Source organism: Nycticebus coucang, chromosome 7, assembly GCF_027406575.1.
Source record: "Nycticebus coucang isolate mNycCou1 chromosome 7, mNycCou1.pri, whole genome shotgun sequence".
Lineage (NCBI taxonomy): Eukaryota > Metazoa > Chordata > Mammalia > Primates > Lorisidae > Nycticebus > Nycticebus coucang.
In genome coordinates this window covers 130677840-130701170 of record NC_069786.1, presented here as the reverse complement: position 1 = coordinate 130701170, position 23331 = coordinate 130677840, and the positions used below count along the sequence as shown (strand labels likewise).

General features: G+C 38.5%; 1 protein-coding gene across 1 annotated transcript; it reads left to right on the top strand.

Annotated features, from left to right (window-relative positions):
• Positions 1 to 1627: 1627 nt before the first annotated feature.
• On the top strand, positions 1628 to 4735 carry LOC128590480 (matrin-3-like). Its single transcript, XM_053597804.1, has one exon. The coding sequence runs from the start codon at positions 1860 to 1862 to the stop codon at positions 4542 to 4544; it is 2685 nt and encodes an 894-aa protein (XP_053453779.1). The 5' UTR covers positions 1628 to 1859; the 3' UTR covers positions 4545 to 4735.
• The last annotated feature ends 18596 nt before the right edge of the window (positions 4736 to 23331 follow it).

Below are 23331 nucleotides of genomic sequence, written 5' to 3'. Positions count from 1 at the left end.
TTGATCCATTGAAGCAACAATTTGCAGCCCTCAAAGATCTGAAAAATACAATAGAATCCCTCAGTAACACAGTGGAACAAGCAGAAGATAGGATCTCTGACATCGAAGATAAAGCTTTGAAACGCTCGCAAACTCTCAAATAGGAAGAGAAATGGAGAACCAAAATGGATCATTCTCTCAGAGAGCTCTGAAATAATTTGAAGAAGGCTAATATCTGCCTCATTGGAATCCCTGAAAGTGATGAAGTGACCTCGCAGGGCACAGAGGCCCTTCTCCATGAAATTATGAAAGAGAATTTTCCAGACATGCCAAAAGATTCTGAAATTCAGATAGCAGACAGTTTCAGAAACCCAGCACAACTCAATCCGAATAAGACATCCCCCAGGCATATCACAATTAACTTCACTAAAGTTAATATGAAGGAGAAAATTCTGAAAGCAGCCAGACGTAAGAAATCTATTACCTACAAATGGAAGAATATTAGGATGACTGCAGATGTCTCTGTTGAAACTTTTCAAGCCAAAAGAGGGTGGTCATTGACTTTTAGTCTCCTAAAACAAAATAAATTTTAACCGCAGATCCGGTATCTAGCTAAACTGAGTTTCATTTATAATGGAGAAATTAAATACTTTAATGACATTCATATGTTGAAGAAATTTGCCATAACCAAACCAGCTCTTCAGGATGTTCTCAGACCTATCCTCCATAATGACCAGCCCAATCCTCTACCACAAAAGTAAACTCACTCGGAAACTTTGAATCAAACTCCAACTTCCACAGTGGCGAATAGATTAAAAATGTCCACTGGAATTTTGAAAAATTTGATACCCAAAATTTTATCAGACTTATCAGTATTTTCCATTAATGTGAACAGCTTAAACTGTCCTCTAAAGAGGCACAGGTAAGCTGACTGGATACAAAAACTCGGGCCAGATATTTGCTGCATAAATGAGTCATATCTTACCTAAAAAGACAAATATAGACTGAGGGTGAAAGGATGGTCATCCATATTTTAGGCAAATGGTAATCAGAAAAAAGCAGGTGTTGCCATTCTATTTGCAGACACAATCAGCTTTAAACCAACAAAAGTAAGGAAGGATAAGAATGGTCACTTCATATTTGTTAACAGTAATACTCAATATGATGAGATTTCAATTATTAATATTTATGCACCCAACCAGAATGCACCTCAATTTATAAGAGAAACTCTAACAGACATAAGCAACTTGATTTCCTTCAGCTCCATAATAGTTGGAGATTTCAACACTCCTTTGGCAGTGTTGGATCGATCCTCCAATAAGAAGCTGAGCAAAGAAATCATAGATTTAAACCTAACCATCCAACATTTGGATTTAGCAGACATATACAGAACATTTCATCCCAACAAAACTGAATACAAATACTTCTTATCAGCCCATGGAACATACTCCAAAATTGATCACATCTTAGGGAACAAGTCTAACCTCAGCAAATTCAAAGGAATAGAAATTATTCCTTACGGCGGTGCCTGTGGCTCAAGGAGTAGGGTGCCGGTCCCATATGCCAGAGGTGGCGGGTTCAAACCCAAGCCGGGCCAAAAACCACAAAATAAATAAATAAATAAATAAATAAAAAACATTTAGATCCTCCGTCCCGCTCGCTGGGAGAGAGCTACCTCTCCTTTTCTCTCTCCCTTTCTCTAAGAGTTGTCTGCTGGTTCTCAGCTTGAAGAAGATTCTACAGTCCTTATTGATCCTTTTTCTTGGCATTACCATTTTTTGAAGCAAAGTTAACCTAGCTTTCTAGTTTGAGCTTTCTTTTTGGCCGTCTTTATAACAATTTTTTTTAAATCTATAAAATAGACAAGAGATAGTTCTACAATGTCCAAGTCATTCCAGCAGTCATCTCTCGGTAGGGACTCACAGGGTCATGGGCGTGACCTGTCTGCGGCAGGAATAGGCCTTCTTGCTGCTGCTACCCAGTCTTTAAGTATGCCAGCATCTCTTGGAAGGATGAACCAGGGTACTGCACGCCTTGCTAGTTTAATGAATCTTGGAATGAGTTCTTCATTGAATCAACAAGGAGCTCATAGTGCACTGTCTTCTGCTAGTACTTCTTCCCATAATTTGCAGTCTATATTTAACATTGGAAGTAGAGGTCCACTCCCTTTATCTTCTCAACACCGTGGAGATGCAGACCAGGCCAGTAACATTTTGGCCAGCTTTGGTCTGTCTGCTAGAGACTTAGATGAACTGAGTCGTTATCCAGAGGACAAGATTACTCCTGAGAATTTGCCCCAAATCCTTCTACAGCTTAAGAGGAGGAGAACTGAAGAAGGCCCTACATTGAGTTATGGTAGAGATGGCAGATCTGCTACACGGGAGCCACCATACAGAGTACCTAGGGATGATTGGGAAGAAAAAAGGCACTTTAGAAGAGATAGTTTTGATGATCGTGGTCCTAGTCTCAACCCAGTGCTTGATTATGACCATGGAAGTCGTTCTCAAGAATCTGGTTATTATGACAGAATGGATTATGAAGATGACAGATTAAGAGATGGAGAAAGGTGTAGGGATGATTCTTTTTTTGGTGAGACCTCGCATAACTATCATAAATTTGACAGTGAGTATGAGAGAATGGGACGTGGTCCTGGCCCCTTACAAGAGAGATCTCTCTTTGAGAAAAAGAGGGGCGCTCCTCCAAGTAGCAATATTGAAGACTTCCATGGACTCTTACCGAAGGGTTATCCCCATCTGTGCTCTATATGTGATTTGCCAGTTCATTCTAATAAGGAGTGGAGTCAACATATCAATGGAGCAAGTCACAGTCGTCGATGCCAGCTTCTTCTTGAAATCTACCCAGAATGGAATCCTGACAATGATACAGGACACACAATGGGTGATCCCTTCATGTTGCAGCAGTCCACAAACCCAGCAGCAGGAATTCTGGGACCTCCACCTCCCTCATTTCATCTTGGGGGACCAGCAGTTGGACCAAGAGGAAATCTGGGTGCTGGAAATGGGAACCTGCAAGGACCTAGACACATGCAGAAAGGCAGAGTGGAAACTAGCCGAGTTGTTCACATCATGGATTTTCAACGAGGGAAAAACTTGAGATACCAACTATTACAGCTTGTGGAACCATTTGGAGTCATTTCAAATCATCTGATTCTAAATAAAATTAATGAGGCTTTTATTGAAATGGCAACTACAGAGGATGCTCAGGCTGCAGTGGATTATTATACAACCACGCCAGCATTAGTATTTGGCAAGCCAGTGAGAGTCCATTTATCCCAGAAGTATAAAAGAATAAAGAAGCCTGAGGGGAAACCAGATCAGAAGTTTGATCAAAAGCAAGAGCTTGGACGTGTGATACATCTCAGCAATTTACCCCATTCTGGCTATTCTGATAGTGCTGTTCTAAAGCTTGCCGAGCCCTATGGAAAAATAAAAAACTACATATTGATGAGGATGAAGAGTCAGGCCTTCATTGAGATGGAGACGAGAGAAGATGCAATGGCAATGGTTGACCATTGTTTGAAAAAAGCCCTTTGGTTTCAGGGGAGATGTGTAAAGGTTGACCTTTCTGAGAAATACAAAAAACTGGTGCTGAGGATTCCCAACAGAGGCATTGACTTACTGAAAAAAGATAAATCCCGAAAAAGGTCTTATTCTCCAGATGGCAAAGAATCTCCAAGTGATAAGAAATCTAAAACTGATGGTTCCCAGAAGACTGAAGGTACAAATGAAGGTAAAGAACAAGAAGAAAAGTCAGGTGAAGATGGTGAGAAAGATACAAAAGATGACCAGACAGAACAGGAACCCAATATGCTTCTCGAATCTGAAGATGAGCTACTTGTAGACGAAGAAGCAGCTGCATTGTTAGAAAGTGGCTGTTCAGTGGGAGATGAGACTGATCTTGCTAATTTAGGTGATGTGGCTTCTGATGGGAAAAAGGAGCCTTCAGATAAAGCTGTGAAAAAAGATGCGAGTGCTTCAGCAGCAGCAAAGAAAAAGCTTAAAAAGCGTCGTTTCCCAGGGAGTATGGAAGGTTTTGTCACTCTAGATGAGGTTGGTGATGAGGAAGATTCGGAACGTCAGAAACTTCGTAAATCGGGCATGGCATTTAAATCTGGTGACAAAAATGATGATGGTTTGGTTGAAATTAAGGTGGACAAGATCGAGGAACTTGATCAAGAAAATGAAGCAGCGTTGGAAAATGGAATTAAAAATGAGGAAAATACAGAACCAGGTGCAGAATCTGCTGAGAATGCTGATGATCCCAACAAAGATACAAGTGAAAATGCAGATGGACAAAGTGATGAAAACAAGGAGGACTATACAATCCCAGATGAGTATAGAATTGGACCATATCAGCCCAATGTTCCTGTTGGTATAGACTATGTGATACCTAAAACAGGGTTTTACTGTAAGCTGTGTTCACTCTTTCATACAAATGAAGAAGTTGCAAAGAATACTCATTGCAGCAGCCTTCCTCATTATCAGAAATTAAAGAAATTTCTGAATAAATTGGCAGAGGAACGCAGACAAAAGAAGGAAACATAAGATGTCCAAGAAGAGTTAACGATTTCAAAGAAAATAATGGTTCTTTGTTTTTAATGTTAACCTTTTTTAAATACAATACTGATGTTAGAAGATGACTATTGTACTCATTTGTTTTAGTGGAGAAATACTAGTCTGTTCATGTGTTAAATGTTATAGCAAGAAAGTACATACGCGGTTAAGTTAATGAAGAATAGTTTTTCTTTTATCAGAATGGCAACAGAAATACTTGTAGAAACTGACTTCGTAAGCTATTTAAGACAACTTGCACCACTAAGAAAAAGATAAAGTAGAACATTCAGAAAAATGAAATTTAGTAGTTCCAAGCTTCAAAGAAATGTTAACGTTTGATTCCATTCAATAAAGAACAAAACCAGTTGTATTTTTATTACTTTCATCTGAAACATTCCACATATTAATCTGAGCCTTGCAGACTTTTCAGTTGGAGTTTTGAAGCTTCTTTGTTTGCATTTCATTTTTGGAGAATTAATGTGAGATTGGCAATTCAAATGCAGGTGCAGTTTTCTTTTAATGTCATGCTGTTGTTTAGGTATTGAGTAATTGGCTTTAGATTTTGTAATTATTTCCCTGAGTTCCTGCTAGATTTCGTATTCTAGTAGTTCTATGTATTTTCAGTGAAATGTAAAAATATTCTTGTTCTCTCTGACCAGTATTAATTTTCTGAGATCTTACTGCTTGTCACTTGAATCCTGTAGCTGTCATACATCTCTGGTATAAGCAACATTTGATTTTTGAAGTGTGTAGATCATCTCTTCATACTTTCAAGATGTAATTTACCTTTCTGCATTTTAAAGACAGTTTGGCCATAATTCTAGATGCACGCTTCTGATTCATGTACCTGCACATGTTACCTTCGTGAACAGAAATTTGCATGTATAATCTGTGTTTACTTGTGACTTTCTGGTTATATACTGCTTATATCTGTGGATTCAAGTTACTGAAGTGAATATCAATAAAAAAAACACAGGCCATGTTCATTGGTTACATATTTGGAATGTTAACCAAAAAAAAAAAAAAACATTAAAAAAAAAAAAAGAAATTATTCCTTATATCTTCTCGGAACACCATGGAATAAAAGTTGAACTCAGTAACAACAGGAATCTGCATACTCATACAAAAACATGGAAGTTAAATAACCTTATGCTGAATGATAGCTGGGTCAGAGATGAGATTAAGAAGGAAATTGACAAATTTTTGGAACAAAACGACAATGAAGACATGAATTATCAGAATATCTGGGATACCACAAAGGCAGTCCTGAGAGGGAAATTTATAGCGCTGAAAGACTTCCTCAAGAGAACAGAAAGAGAGAAAGTTAACACTTAATGGGACATCTCAAGCAACTGGAGAAGGAAGAACTTTCCAACCCCAAACACAGTAGAAGAAAAGAAATAACAAAATTACAGCAGAATTAAATGAAATTGAAAACAAAAAAATTATACAACAGATCACTAAACTGAAAAGTTGGTTTTTTGAAAAGGTCAATAAAATAGATAAACCTCTGGCTAACCTAATCAGAAAAAAAAGAGTAAAATCTTTAATTTTATCAATCAGAAATGACAAAGACGAAATAACAACAGACTCTTCAGAAATCAAAAAATCCTTAATGAATATTACAAGAAACTTTATTCTCAGAAATATGAAAATTTGAAGGAAATTGACCAATACTTGGAAGCATGTCACCTTCCAAGACTTAGCCAGAATCAAATGGAAATGTTAAACAGGCCAATATGAAGTCCTGAAATAGCATTGACCATACAAAATATTCCTAAAAAGAAAAGCCCGGGACCAGATGGCTTCACGTCAGAATTCTACTAAACCTTTAAAGAGGAACTAGTACCTATATTGTACAACCTGTTCCAAAATGTAGAAAAAGAAGGAATACTACCCAACAAGTTCTATGAAGCAAACATCACCCTGATCCCCAAACCAGGAAAAGACTCAACAAGAAAAGAAAATTATAGACCAATATCACTAATTAATATAGATGAAAAATATTCAACAAGATCCTAACAAACAGAATCCAGCAACACATCAAACAAATTATACATCATGACCAAGTCGGTTTTATCCCAGGGTCTCAAGGCTGGTTCAATATACATAAATCTATAAGTATAATTCAGGACATAAATAAATTAAAAACAAAAGACCGTATGATTCTCTCAATTTATGCAGAAAAAGCTTTTGATAACATCCAGCATCTCTTCATGATCAGAACACTTAAGAAAATTGGTATAGAAGGGACATTTCTTAAACTCATAGAAGCCATCTACAGCAAACCCACAGCGAATATCGTATTGAATGGAGTTAAATTGAAATCATTTCCACTCAGATCAGGAACCAGACAAGGCTGCCCATTGTCCCCATTGCTCTTTCACATTTACAGTCTTTCACACTTAAATAGTTTAAGCCATTGGAATTAGGGAAGAAAAGGTGATCGAGGGTATCCATGTAGGGTCAGAAGAGATCAAACTTTCACTCTTCGCAGATGATATGATTGTATATCTGGAAAACACCAGGGATTCTACTACAAAACTCTTAGAAGTGATCAAGGAATACAGCAGCGTCTCAGGTTACAAAATCAACATACATAAATCAGTAGCCTTTATATATACCAACAATAGTCAAGCTGAAAAAAAACAGTTAAGGACACTATTCCGTTCACAGAAGTGCCAAAGAAAATGAAATATTTGGGAGTTTATCTAACAAAGGATGTGAAAGAACTCTATAAAGAGAACTATGAAACTCGAAGAAAAGAAATAGCTGAAAATGTTAACAAATGGAAAAACATACAATTTTAAAATCAACATTGTTAAAAAGTCCAAACTACCCAAAGCAATATATAATTTTAATGCAATCCCTATTAAAGCTCCACTGTCATACTTTAAAGATCATGAAAAAATAATACTTCGTTTTATATGGAATCAGAAAAAACCTCAAATAGCCAAGACATTACTCAGAAATAAAAACAAAGCAGGAGGAATCACGCTACCAGACCTCAGACTATACTATAAATCAATAGTGATCAAAACAGCATGGTACTGGCACAAAAAGAGGGAAGTAGATGTCTGGAACAGAATAGAGAACCAAGAGATGAACCCAGCTACTTACCGTTATTGGATCTTTGACAAGCCAATTAAAAACATTCAGTGGGGAAAAGATTCCCTATTTAACAAATGGTGCTGGGTGAACTGGCTGGCAACCTGTAGAAGACTGAAACTGGACCCACACCTTTCACCATTAACTAAGATAGACTCTCACTGGATTAAAGATTTAAACCTAAGACATGAAATTATAAAAATACTAGAAGACAGTGCAGGGAAAACCCTTGAAGAAATTGGTCTGAGTGAGTATTTTATGAGGAGGACCCCTCGGGCAATTGAAGCAGCTCCAAAAATACACTACTGGTACCTGATCAAACTAAAAAGCTTCTGCACAGCCAAGAACACAGTAAGTAAAGCAAGCAGACAGCCCTCAGAATGGGAGAAGATACTTTCAGGTTATGTCTCTGACAAAGGTTTAATAACCAGAATCCACAGAGAACTCAAACGTATAAGCAAGAAAAGAACAAGTGATCCCATCACAGGCTAGGCAAGGGACTTGAAGAGAAACTTCTCTGAAGAAGACAGGCGCACGGCCTACAGACATATGAAAAAATGCCCATCATCTTTAATCATCAGAGAAATGCAAATCAAAACTACTTTGAGATATCATCTAACTCCAGTAAGATTAGCCCATATCACAAAATCCCAAGACCAGAGATGTTGGCGTGGATGTGGAGAAAGGAGAACACTTCTACACTACTGGTGGGAATGCAAATTAATACATTCCTTTGGGAAAGATGTTTGGAGAACACTTAGAGATCTAAAAATAGATATGCCATTCAATCCTATAATTCCTCTACTAGCTATATACCCAGAAGACCAAAAATCACATTATAACAAAGATATTTGTACCAGAATGTTTATTGAAGCCCAATTTATAATTGCTAAGTCATGGGAAAAGCCCAAGTGCCCACAGATTCACGAATGGATTAATAAATTGTGGCATATGTACACCATAGAATATTATGCAGCCTTAAAGAAAGATGGAGACTTTACCTCTTTCATGTTTACATGGATGGAGCTGGAACATATTCTTCTTAGTAAAGTATCTCAAGAATAAAAGAAAAAGTATCCAATGTACTCAGCCCTACTGTGAAACTAATTTATGGCTTTCATATGAAAGCTATAACCCAGTTATAACCTAAGAACAGGGGGAAGGAAAGGGAGGGGGGAGGGGGGTGGAGGGAGGGTGGTTGGTGGAATTACACCTGCAGTGCATCTTACAAGGGTATACATGAAACTTAGTAAATGTAGAATGTAAATATCTTAATACAATAACTAAGAAAATGCCAGGAAGGCTATGTTAACCAGTGTGATGAAAATCTGTCAAATGGTCTATAAAACCAGTGTATGGTGCACCATGATCACATTAATGTACGCAGCTATGATTTAATAATAAAAAAGGAAAATCGGTATAGAAGGGACATTTCTTAAACTAATAGAGGCCATCTACAGCAAACCCACAGCCAATATCGTATTGAATGGAGTTAAATTGAAATCATTTCCACTCAGATCAGGAACCAGACAAGGCTGCCCATTATCTCCACTGCTTTTTAACATTGTAATGGAAGTTTTAGCCATCACAATTAGGGAAGAGAAGGTGATCAAGGGTATCCATATAGGGTCAGAAGAGATCAAACTTTCACTCTTCGCAGATGATATGATTGTATATCTGGAAAACACCAGGAATTCTACTACAAAACTCATAGAAGTGATCAAGGAATACAGCAGTGTCTCAGGTTACAAAATCAACATTCATAAATTGGTATACATGAAACTTAGTAAATGTAGAATGTAAATGTCTTAACACAATAACTAAGAAAATGCCAGGAAGGCTATGTTAACCAGTGTGATGAAAATGTGTCAAATGGTCTATAAAACCAGTGTATGGTGCCCCATGATCGCATTAATGTACACAGCTATGATTTATTTAAAAAATAAAAAGAATTAGTACTATGAGGAGAAAGTAACAACTATCCACAATGAACTAATTAGCAGAAAAATGTTTCTATTAGCAATAGGGATTTGCTACATATATTAACATCCGATTTAAAGTAATCCTAGTATAAGACCTAAAGATGCCCTGAATAACTCAGTGGAGGCCTAATTGCTTGAGTACACGAGGCTAAGCCTTGGGTCCTGGATCAAAGAATAAGCTAAAAATTACAATGAGTTTTTAATGTCTGCCATGTCATTGGAGTAATACTCCCAAGAGCAGCACTGCCCACTGAAATAGAGCCTGACCGCATAGTGAATTTTAATGTTTTTTTTTAAGACAGAATCTCACTATGTCGCCCTGGGTAGAGTGCTGTGGCATCACAGGTCATGGCAACCTCAAACTCTTGGGCTTAAGCAATTCTCTTGCCTCAGCCTCCCAGGTAGCTGGGACTACAGGCACCCGCCACAATGCCCGGCTATTTTTCTGTTGCAGTTGTCACTGCTGCTCAGCTGGCCTGGGCTGGGTTCAAACCCTCCAGCCTCAGTGTATGTGGCTGGTGCCGTAACCCCTGTGTTATGGGTGCTGAGCCAAATGTTAATGTTTTTAATATTTGCATTTTTAAAAAGTAAAAAGAAGTATGTGAAAACATTTTATTTAGGGCAGCACTTGTGGCTCAGTGAGTAGGGTGCCAGCCCAATATACCAAAGGTGGTGGGTTCAAACCCAGCCCTGGCCAAACTGCAACAAAAAAATAGCTGGGCATTGTGGTGGGCACCTGTAGTCCTAGCTACTTGGGAGGCTGAGGCAAGAGAATCGCCTAAGCCCTGGAGTTGGAGGTTGCTGTGAGCTGTGTGATGCCACGGCACTCTACTGAAGGTGATAAAGTAAGACTGTCTCTAAAAAAAGAAAAATATATATATTTAACACATTTACCTAAAATAACATCAGCTCAATATTTAACCAATGTTGAAAATTATTAATGCACTATTTTATATTCATTTTTATATAGTGACTTCAAAATCCAGTGTGTACTTCACACTTAGAGCCATCTCAACACAGTTCAAGTTGTCAGTCCAATGGCATATCCTATTCTCTCATGGACATGCAAAAAAATTATAATAATCTGGGAAGAATGCATCTGAACTCTTATGGGCTTTGCTTGGGTTAATTCATCTATGGTCCATAGAACATTTTATCTATAATGATTATGGGCACCTGGCCTATTCTTTGGTTATTTTGGTGGGGGAGGGGGGAGGTTATAGTATAAATACATCTATGTCTGGATCAGCTAAAATCTAAGTATATATACATGTTTTAAATGTCTAAAATAATTTTCCCATAGTATATTTTCTCTGATAGCGCTCCCTTTGCAAAGTAAGTTTTAGTTATTGAATTTTGTAGATTGCGATCGTTAATTTTATGTGTCAACTTGATTGGGCTAATCGATTCCCAGATAGCTGGTAAAATATTACTTCTGGGTGTGTTTATGAGAATGTTTTTGGTAGAGTTTGAATAGGTATATTGGGGGAAGAAAATCACCTTCATCAGTTTGTGTGGGCCTCTTCCAGTCTGTTGAGGACAACCAGATAGAAAAAAAAGTGGAGGAAGCATGAGTTTGTTCTCTCTGTTTGAGCTGGAACGTGCATCTTTTCTTGCCCTTAGACACTGGTACTGTGGATTCCTTTTTCCCTCTGACACCATTCATTCCCCTGTTTCTCAGGCCTTAGAATTTGGACTGAATCTATACCACTGGCTTTCCTGGACCTCCATTATCCTCATAATAAATATCTATCTATCTCTGCATCCATATCTATATATCATATTGGTCTGTGTCTTTGGAGAATTTGATTACTACCATTGTGCCCAGGAGTTCCACAAAGACTACACTGCCAAGCAAGCTAAATTTACAGCAGAGTCCTTTTATTGCCAGCCAGTCAGCGACTACCTCAGCGTCCCAAAATGGGGTTTCTGAGAGCAGCCCCGAGTGCTTAAAGAGTCAGGTTTTTACAGCTTGGTCTGCATCCTGGTTGGCACGCAGTTTGTCCAGGTGCATTTGGGTGGGGCAGCAAGCAAGCATTGTACAGAAGCAGAATTTTGTGGTTAGTTAACTATATGTCATACATCTTTGTTTTAATATTTTCCCATACATCTTAGTTCCAGTATTCTTTTCAGTCCGGGGTCAGTCTGGGGATAGTCAGTTCATTTCCCAGGGAGTTAGTCACGCAAGAAGTTTGTGAGTACTTTCCCATAGTGAATCAGACTTACTCCATTTTGTTTAGGGCTTGCAGCCCAGGAATTTGCCAGGCGTTAACTGGTATTTTTCTACTTTAGCCTAGGCCTAACACTATATAAAGGGAGGGAGGAAAAAAACATATTCTCATGATGACATCATGTTAGCACGTGGGAAAAGGCTAGGGATTACACACTTTCACAACCTGAGTGGTTTTATTAAGTCAAGATAAATAAAGTTCATTTTCCCCTCAAGCTTTCAAAAATTTACTGCACATCTCAAGTTTGTCTTTTAATTATTCTCTTTGACAATCTGACACAACCAGACATTTTTAGATTAAGATCAATTTTCCCCTTTTCTCTTTTTTACTTCTGCCAGTCAATTTTTCTCCTTTTCTTTTTTCAGAAAACTTTAAAATTTGATTCTAAAGGGGATGGTGTTCTTTGGCAGTGGCACTTAATGGTATCTTAAAACAGAGCTGTATTGTCCATCTGCATTTATATATAATTTTCTTTCTTTTTTTTGTTAAACAGAGTCTCACTCTTTTGCCCCGGGTAGAGTGCCATGGCATCATAGCTCACAGCAACCTCAAACTCTTGGCCTTTAGCAATCCTCTTGCCTCAGCCTCCTGAATATCTTGGACTACAGATGTGTACCACAACATCGGCTAGTTTTTCTATTTTTAGTAAAGATGGGATCTCAGTCTTGCTCACACTGGTCTTGAACTCCTGAGCTCAAGCAGTCCATCCAGCTCAGCCTCCCAGACTAAATGTGGGCATGAGCCACCACCAATTTTCTTTATGAAAACATAATTCTCTTTAAGAGATTAGAGAAAGGACAGGGATTAGGGGGTGCTAATGCGTCCCTAAAAGCAGCATCACTACACAGATTTTGAACTATCAACCCTGTTTCTTAGTCAATATAGGGCACAGGCACTTCCAAAAACCTTGCTCCTTGAAATCCACAGGTGTACTTATTTATACCCTCTTGATTCTTAGAGAATATAGAGGACCTTACATTCCTGTTTTAATTTTGGAGGCCAGCTGTTTTATTTGGACAGCTATTACTTATTTTCATTTCTAGCTTCTTTTCTTTCTAGGTTCTATGAAAATGCTCAGTTGCCAATTAGGGATCCTCTAAATTCACAATTTTCTATTAATTTTTTTTTTTTCTGTTTAAGGCACCTAATTAAAATGTGTGCTTATTTTTAGATGTTGATTCTAGCCTAGAACACTGTTCAAAAGATTCCTGCAATCTAATTTTTTAAATCCCTTGTTAATTTGTGTTCATTACAATTTCAAATCTTTGTCCAATTTACTCTTAAGGGAAAGATTTCTAAAATGGCCTTAATGGGTTTCCTGATTCTTCTTTCTGTTTCCAGGAAATATTTTAAATTTTCAGATGGATAATTTAAGTCTTGTCTTTTCTACCCTCTTGTTTTAAACTACTTTAAATTTAAAATTAAGTGAACTAGTTTATATGGATCTCATCATCCAGGACTATAGTATATAACAAAGATCCTATTGCAAATGTCTGTCCATCTTCCTGTAGTATAAGAAAATCCTTATTTATAGTACTGCCATAGACAAAAATTTAAATATTGAAGCTGAAACTGCTAGTGTGACTGTATTTGGAAACAGGGACTTCAGGAGATAATTAAGGTAAAATGAGATCATAATAATGGGGCCCTGATCCAATAGGGTTAGTGTCTTTAACAGAAAAGACACCAGAGAGCTTGCTGTCTTCTGCCCTCATTCTCTCTCCCCACATACACAAAGAAGAGGTCCTGTGAGTACATGGCCACCTATAAGCAAAGACAAGAGGCTTCAGCATGAAACCTACCTTGTTAGCACCTTGATATTGGACTTTTCATCCTCTAGAACAATGAGAAATATATTTCTGTTGTTTGCAAGCCCCTCAGTCTCAGTAATTCTTTAAGTTCTTGATTCAGCTCCAGATCAGGTTTATAAATCCAATGTCTACATAAATATCTGATTTCGGATCTGGCACAATTTTATGAATGTTCTTTTCCTGTAAAAACCTAAGGCAATGATAGCTAATTTAGATTGGAGGAAAGACTGAAGAAGTAGAAGGGCTATAAGTGAAAAGTGCAGACAAAGGGGCTTAAATCAAGCAAAATAGGTCTCAGAAGGTTATAGGATCCTTGGACAAATTGTGTTTTACGCCCCTGCATACCAATAAAGAAGCTGACTATTGAAAGGTTGGTATGTCTGTATTCTGACTTTTTTAGAGTTCATCTTAAACATATGATTTTAACACAGCAAACTTTCCATTTTTGTCATTGACATTAAAAAAGTACAAGAGTTAAGATCATAGTGAGACTCTACATAGGAAGAAGAATTTATTGTAGGAGTTTGAGACTTTGACGCAGACAAATGCACACCAGGAAGATGGGTCACTACAGGCAGTCCTATGTGAGCTCATGAATAGTGTCTCGGGTTTCCTGACCAACTAAAAAAAAATGTCAGCCAGACCTCATTTACCGTAAAAATATAGACTGAGCTAAGAGACGATCTTTCTCAAGTTGATAAGACAATAAGTGTCATCACAAAGGGTTAGTAAGACACCCAAGAAAATTTGAATAATTGCCTTTTCACAAATTTGTCATTAGTATAATGGACATCCAACCATTTCTCTTTATGATTGAATTAAAATGGAGCAAAAAAATAATCACCTTATTTCTGTGCCTGTCTCTTATAAAACACTGCCCTATATAATTGACAGAAACAAGATAATCCAGGAAAATACAAAGGCAATTGAAATAGAACTTTACACATAGACACACACAAGCACACACTAAGCAAACAGCAGAAGAACAAGCAAAAATATCTTCCAAATGTTATATCTCTAAAGCAGAAGTTCTAATGATCTTATACAAAGACCTAAACCTAAACTTTAAACAAGATGTCTAGTTATAAGTCCTAGGGTAACAAAATAAATTCTGCAATGAGAGCTCAACAAAACTAGTAAGAAATATCCCTCTATACCAATTTTCTTAGGTGTTCTGATCATGAAGGGATGCTGGATATTATCAAAAGCTTTTTCTGCATCAATTGAATCATATGGTCTTTGTTTTTTAATTTGTTTATGTTCTGAATTATATTTATAAATTTACGTATATTGAACCAGCCTTGAGACCCTGGGATAAAACTGACTTGGTCATGATGTATAATTTGTTTGCTGTGTTGCTGGATTCTGTTTGTTAGGATCTTGTTGAATATTTTTGCATCTATATTCATTAGTGATATTGTTCTATAATTTTCTTTTCTTGTTGTGTCTTTTCCTGGTTTGGGGATCAGGGTGATGTTTGCTTCATAGAATATGTTGGGTAGTCTTCCTTCTTTTTCTATATTTTGGAACAGGTTGAGTAATATAGGTACTAGTTCCTCTTTAAAGGATTGGTAGAATTGTGACGTGAAGCCATCTGGTCCCGGACTTTTCTTTTTCGGGAGATTTTGTATGGTTGATGCTATTTCAGAACTTGATATAGGCCTGTCCAATATTTCCACTTGATTCTGGTTAAGTCTTGGAAGGTGATGTGCTTCCAAGTATTGGTCAATTTCCTTCAAATTTTCATATTTCTGAGAATAAAGTTTCTTGTAATATTCATTAAGGATTTTTTGAATTTTGGAGGAGTCTGTTGTTATTTCGTCTTTGTCATTTCTGATTGATGAAATTAGAGATTTTACTCTTTTTTTCCTGGTTAGGTTAGCCAAAGGTTTATCTATTTTATTGACCTTTTCATAAAACCAACTTTCTGATTTATTGATCTGTTGTATAATTTTTTGTTTTCAATTTCATTTAATTCTACTCTAATTTTGGTTATTTCTTTTCTTCTACTGGGTTTGGGGTTGGAATGTTCTTCCTTTTCCAGTTGCTTGAGATGTCCCATTAAGTGTTAACTTTCTCTCTTTCCGTTCTCTTGAGGAAGGCTTGCAGTGCTATAAATTTCCCTCTCAGGACTGCCTTTGTGGTATCCCAGATGTTCTGATAATTCATGTCTTCATTGTCATTTTGTTCCAAAAATTTGTCAATTTCCTTCTTAATCTCATCTCTGACCCAGCTATCATTCAGCATAAGGTTATTTAACTTCCATGTTTTTGTATGAGAATGCAGATTCCTGTTGTTACTGAGTACAACTTTTATTCCAAGGTGGTCCAAGAAGATGCAAGGAATAATTTCTATTCCTTTAAATTTACTGAGGTTGGACTTGTGACCTAAGATGTGATCAATTTTGGAGTATGTTCCGTGGGCTAATAAGAAGTATGTGTATTCAGTTTTGTTGGGATGAAATGTTCTGTATATCTCTGCTAAATCCAAATGCTGGATGGTTAGGTTTAAATCTAGAATTCCTTTGCTCAGCTTTTTATTGGAAGATCTATCCAACACTGCCAAAGGAGTGTTGAAATCTCCAACTATTATGGAGCTGGAGGATTTCTTAAACTGATAGAGGCCATCTTCAGCAAACCCACAGCTAATATCGTATTGAATGGAGTTAAGTTGAAATCATTTCCACTCAGATCAGGAACCAGACAAGGCTGCCCATTGTCTCCACTGCTCTTTAACATTGTAATGGAAGTTTTATCCATCACAATTAGGGAAGAAAAGGCGATCAAAGGTATCCATACAGGGTCAAAAGAGATCAAACTTTCACTCTTCGCAGATGATATGATTGTATATCTGGAAAACACCAGGGATTCTACAACAAAACTCTTAGAAGTGATCAAGGAATACAGCAGTGTCTCAGGTTACAAAATCAACATTCATAAATTGGTAGCCTTTATATATACCAACAATAGTCAAGCTGAAAAAACAGTTAAGGACTCTTCACTGTTCCATTCACAGTAGTGCCAAAGAAGATGAAATATTTGGGAGTTTATCTAACAAAGGATGTGAAAGAACTCTATAAAGAGAACTATGAAACTCTAAGAAAAGAAATAGCTGAAAATGTTAACAAATGGAAAAACATACCATGCTCATGGCTGGGAAGAATCAACATTGTTATAATCTCCGTACTACCCAAAGAAATATACAATTTCAATGCAATCCCTATTAAAGCTCCACTGTCATACTTTAAAGACCTTGAAAAAATAATACTTTGTTTTATAAGGAATCAGAAAAAACCTCGAATAGCCAATCTATTACTCAGAAATAAAAACAAAGCAGGAGGAATCATGCTACCGGACCTCAGACTACACTATAAATCGATAGTCATCAAAACAGCATGGTACTGGCACAAAAACAGAGAGGTAGATGTATAGAACAGAATAGAGAACCAAGAGATGAACCCAGCTACTTACCATTATTTGGTCTTTGACAAGCCAATTAAAAACATTCAGTGGGGAAAAGATTACCTATTTAACAAATAGTGCTGGGTGAACTGGCTGGCAACCTATAGAAGACCAAAACTGGACCCACACCTTTCACCATTAAATAAGATAGACTCTCACTGGATTAAAGATTTAGACGTAAGACATGAAACTATAAAAATACCAGAAGAGAGTGCAGGGAAAACCCTTGAAGAAACCAGTCTGGGGGAGTATTTTATGAGGAAGACCCCCTGGGCAACTGAAGCAGCTTCAAAAATACACTACTGGGATCTGATCAAACTAAAAAGCTTCTGCACAGCCAAGAACACAGTAAGTAAAGCAAGCAGACAGCCCTCAGAATGGGAGAAGATATTTGCAGGTTATGTCTCCAACAAAGGTTTAATAACCAGAATCCACAGAGAACTCAAACGTATAAGCAAGAAAAGAACAAGTGATCCTATCGCAGGCTAGGCAAGGGACTTGAAGAGAAACTTCTCTGAAGAAGACACACACAGACACATGAAAAAATGCTCATCATCTTTAATCATCAGAGAAATGCAAATCAAAACTACTTTGAGATATCATCTAACTCCAGTAAGTTTAGCCCATATCACAAAATCCCAAGACCAGAGATGTTGATGTGGATGTGGAGAAAAGGGAACACTTCTATACTGCTGGTGGGAATGCAAATTAATACATTCCTTTTGGAGAACACTTAGAGATCTAAAAATAGATATGCCATTCAATCCTATAATACCTCTACTAGGTATATACCCAGAAGACCAAAAATCACATTATAACAAAGATATTTGTACCAGAATGTTTATTGCAGCCAAATTTATAATTGCTAAGTCATGGAAGAAGCCCAAGTGCCCATCAATCCATGAATGGATTAATAAATTGTGGCATATGTACACCATGGAATATTATGCAGCCTTAAAGAAAGGTGGAGACTTTACCTCTTTCATGTTTACATGGATGGAGCTGGAACATATTCTTCTTAGTCATGTATCTCAAGAATAGAAGAAAAAGTATCTAATGTACTCAACCCTACTATGAAATTTATGGCTTTCACATGAAAGCTATAACCCAGTTATAATGTAAGAATATGGGGATGGGGAAGAAGGAGGGGAGGGAGGGGGGAGGATGGGCGGACGGAGGGTGCTTGGTGGGATTACAGCTACAGTGCATCTTACAAGGGTACATGTGAAACTTAGTAAATGTAGAATATAAATGTCTTAACACAATAACTAAGAAAATGCCAGGAAGGCTATGTTAACCCGTGTGATGAAAATATGTCACATGGTCTATAAAACCACTGTATGGTGCCCCATGATCACATTAATGTACACAGCTATGATTTAATAATAAAAAAAAAGAAAGAAAAAAGAAACTAGTAAGAATCCAAATCGACATAAAAGCTGATTTACCTGGCAGAAGATAGGAAGATAAATGGAGTTTGGACAGGCTTGGTGAGTACACCTGTTTGGTCTAAGGATATCCTAGAATGATTCTAAGTAAGGGTCTCTGAAATGGTCTCAGCAGAAACTACAGAGTTGTCATAGAATGATAAGCCCTCCCTCAATATCTGAACTAAAAAGACAAAACTGAATGTTTTGCTGTCAGCTGTAGCTTGTATTTGCTACACAAAGCAGTTTTACCATGTTTGGAGCCAGGTGTGTTTCTTATTTGGATAAATGGCCTCTGATTTTTGCAGAGCTAAGGTAAAAACCAAAATCATGTGCTGAAAACTTAACACCCCGTGCAACAGAGTAGGCAGACAAGTATAAAAAGTGATTGGGCCAGAGGGTGGAATGAAAGGATTAATGCTGTTATCATGGAAGTGGGTTTGTTACCCAGGGAGTCGATTTCTTATAAAAGAATGAGCCTGGCCCCTCTTGTCCTCTCCTGCCCTCTCTTGCCTTTCCACCTTCTGCCATAGTAGGACACAGCAAGAAGACCCTTGCCAGCCCCTCTGTCTTGAAACTCCCGATCTCCAGAATAGTGAGAAACAAATTTCTGCTCATTATAAATTGAACAATATCATCTCCTATTATTGCATCACAAAATGAACTCCAACAATTGGTATTCAGTGCATTTTATTACATGAGTAATGAATACTTGTAATTGTAAAATACACACTCATTCTAGGAAATGCAGTTAAAGAAAACTAATAATAAAATGATCCATCATACCACCATCCAGAGACAACCGTGAAAACATTTTGATACATACATATTCAAACTTTTAAAAATATAATGCACATTATATGTAGGAATATAATACAAGTTCTGATAAATAAGTTTGTAAACTTGCCACCAGGCCCCTACATTGGCAGGACTGTACAAACAACTCAGTAAGGACTCAGAACCTTGGAATACCGTGTCTCACAGATGTGCTCAGGTCGATGTGTGGTGGTGTCTTGCTGAGTAGCATTATTGATTGTTGTTGTGTGTTTTTATATGTCAGGAGAATGGCAGAGCTTAAATTAGCACAACAAACATTTGTAAATTTCTAGTTAAATTTGGCAGAGTAGAAGTGAAATCATGGTTAGTCCAAATTTATGGGGATAATGCCATGAAGAAAATGGCAATGTACAATGTACAAAATGGCAATGTACAAATGGCAAGCTTTTTCTTGAGGGGAGAGAATGTGTCACTGATGAGGAGAGGGTAGGGCAGTCAGTAAGGAGCAGAACTGACAAGAACATTGCAGAACTTTATGGAATTCTCTGTCAAAATCATCGCTGACTGTGACAAGCATAGCAGTTAAGTAAAGATCGATAGAGAACAGGAGGAAATTGTTTGTTTGTTTGTTTCTATTGCCCAGGCTAGAATGTCATGGCGTCAACCTGGCTCACCACAACCTCAAACTCCTGGGCTCAAGTGATCCTTTTGCCTCAGCTTCCCAAGTAGCTAGGACTACAGGTGCCCACCACAACGCCCAGCCAATTTATTTCTATTTTTAGTAGAGATGGGGTCTTGCTATTGCTCAAGATGGTCTCGAATGCCTGAGCTCAAATCTCATCTCAGCCTCCCACAATACTAAGATTATAGGTGTGAGCCACCGTGCCTGGGCTCAGATAGGAAAATCTTAAAATCTCTGGATGAGAAAAGTGTGATTTTTGCATCATGACAATGCATCAGCTTATACAGCACTAGGAGGGAGTTTTTAGGCTGTAAACAAATAATTATATCGGAACACCCTCCCTACTCACCTGATCTGCCCACCCCCACCCCCAATGACTTTTTTCTTTACCTAAAGATAAAGGAAATATTGGAAGGAAGACATTTTGATGACATTCAGGACATCAAGGATAATAAGATGACAGTTCTAATGGCCATTCCAGAAAAAGAGTTCCAAAATTGCTTTGAAGAATGGACTAGGGGCTGGTGTCAGTGCACAGCTTCCCAAGAGAAGTACTTGGTGACTATAGTAATATTCAGCAATGAGGTATATAGCACTTTTTCTAGGATAAGTTCATAAACTTAATTGTCAGACTCTGTGTGTGTATTTATTTATAGCCTCTTTTGATAGTAAAAGTATACATTTTTGATAGTAAAAGTATACATTTTAAATGGGAATAACTACAACTTTTTAAAATTATTGTCAACAGAACACAGGTAAGTATCTATCACCATTTACTGTGCTATTCTCTGGTGTTGGGACTTGTAAACAATGCTTCACTAAAGCTCCTCCAGCTAATCCTTGCCAACATACTTAATTACTTCAGATAGATTTCATGAAGTACATTCATTAAATCAAAGAATAAATGGGCTCTGTGAGATTTGGCTGACACCTTGTGGAATATTAGCTCATTGCCAGCTATTTCCCAGCAAATAAATGGGAATTTATTTATGCCAAATAAATCTCCCTCTATTTTATTTGGAGCAAAATGCATGCACACAGGAGCAGACATAATTTAACTCCAATGAGAACTATTTCCTAGGCACTTAAACAGTCCTTCCAGAGTTGGAAAACTGAGTGGTGGTTTTGAAAAGCGCAGTGGTTCACACCTATAATCCTAGCATTCTGGGAAGCTGAGGCAGGTGGATTGCCTGAGCTCAGGAGTTAGAGACCAGCCTGAGCTAGAGAGAGACCCTGTCCCTAAAAATAGCCCAGTGTTGTGGTGGGCACCTGTAGTCCCAGCTAGTCAGGAGGCTGAGGCAAGAGGATCACTTGTGCCCAAAAGTTTGAGGTTACTATGAGCTATGACACCACAGTATTCTACTGAGGGTGACAAAGTGAGATTCTGTCTCAAAAAAAAAAAAGTAAGAAGAAAAAAAAGAAAATCTACCCTGGGAGTGGGAGGGCTCTGTGCAGGGACAGCCACAGAGACAGCAGGGACAGCCACCCGAGACGCTACAGCAGCCAGCTATCATCTCTGGAAACCCTGTGAGACCCCAGGTGTTGCACCCAGAAACTTCTGCTGCCAGGGAAGGAACTGTAATCCTTCCCAGCTACATGTGGGTAGGAAGTGATAAGGAAGGAGTTTGCTTAGCAGGTCTGGGTTCTTGAGGTCACATGCTCTGGCCACTACACATGGGTGGAGGGTACAGGGAATAGCATCAAATTAGATGCATGCTGCAGAGTTTCTCTTCCCTTAGCCAGGCCACCACTCTGGACCATGGGATGGGGAAAGCCAGCCAGAGAGGACTGGAAGCCCAGCAGGCTAGAAGGACAAGTGGTTGGCTAACCTGTGTATATTTGGGGGCTTTAATTAAACTTGAATTTGAGACTGACAAATCTTCCCCTGAAGCTGCCCATGGGCCAGCAAGGAAAGCCCTAGGACCTGGAAATAGTTTCCTAAGAATTGAGAAACAAGCCCAAGGAGAAGCCAATTTTGAAAAGTGGCTCTATCATACTTGTTAGAAGGTCACAGAAGAGAAAGTTATCCAAAACTTTAAAGAAGAAAAAAAAAAAAACCTATCCAAGGTCTCAAGTCTCTAAGTGTGCCAAGTTAAATGTCTAAAAATTAAATTATCTGTGGAAGCACAGTCAAAGGAAACAGCATTTTAAATTTCTGAACATTGCTGAGGAAGGGGGAGGAAGACTCCTCGGCCTGTTGGAGAAAATCAGAAAAGCTACAAATGGAATGTGTAGATTCAGTAGCCACTTGCAGCAAGATTGGGTTGGCCAGGGAGCGGTTTCAGAGAGGTAGTAGGTTGTTTGGAAGAGAATGCCATGGCTGGGGATGGCGACTCATGCATGTAAACTCATCACTTTAGGAAGCTAAGGCAGAAGGATTCTCGATAACAGGAGTTTGAAGCCGGCCTTGGCAGTAGTGAGACCCCGTCTCTACAAAATCAGAGTAATTATACAGGCATGGTGTTGCACGCCTGTAGTCCTAGCTACTCAGAAGGGTGAGGCAGGAGAAGCATGTGAGCCCAGGAGTTCAGGGCTGCAGTGAGCTACTATCATGCCACTGCACTCCAGCCTGGAGGACAGAGGGCCTCGCTGCCTCTGATAAATAAACAAATAAAATAAAAATATAAGGGACTGCTCTGCAGACCAACTTCTGAGGAAGGGAGGGAAACACGATAAGGCAGGTTACCTCTGTCAATAGAATGGCCCATCAGGGTTGTCCTCCACTGGACTAAAACGGCACAGCCTTCATACTCCCACCTGAGCCAGTCAGGTTTGGGCCACCCTGGGGCAGAAAGACCTTGGTTGAGATCGCTGTCTGCAAATGAACAATCCCAGAAGAGGCTTGGGACATCTTGAAGGGGAATCTGGCCAGCACACCTCTGCACAACACATTTTGTGAACACTTATACTTCATGAGCCCTGAAGTTCCTCTTACTCTGCCCCCTCCCGAAATTCCTAAGGGACACTTCCCAGGGTTGTGGTGCAGGCTGAAGGGGTAAATAGCCCCCTCTAAGGTACCAGTTGGTGCTTTTTTTTTTTTTGTAGAGACAGAGTCTCACTTTATGGCCCTCGGGTAGAGTGCCGTGGCATCACACAGCTCACAGCAACCTCCAACTCCTGGGCTTAAGCGATTCTCTTGCCTCAGCCTCCTGAGTAGCTGGGACTACAGGTGCCTGCCACAATGCCCAGCTATTTTTTGTTGTTGTTGTTGCAGTTCGGCCGGGGCCGGGTTTGAACCCGCCACCCTCGGTATATGGGGCCGGCGCCTTACCCACTGAGCCACAGGCGCCGCCCCTTAG

Coding starts and splice junctions, on each gene's coding strand:
- LOC128590480 (XM_053597804.1), top strand. CDS start 1,860: ATGTCCAAGTCATTCCAGCAGTCATCTCTCGGTAGGGACTCACAGGGT.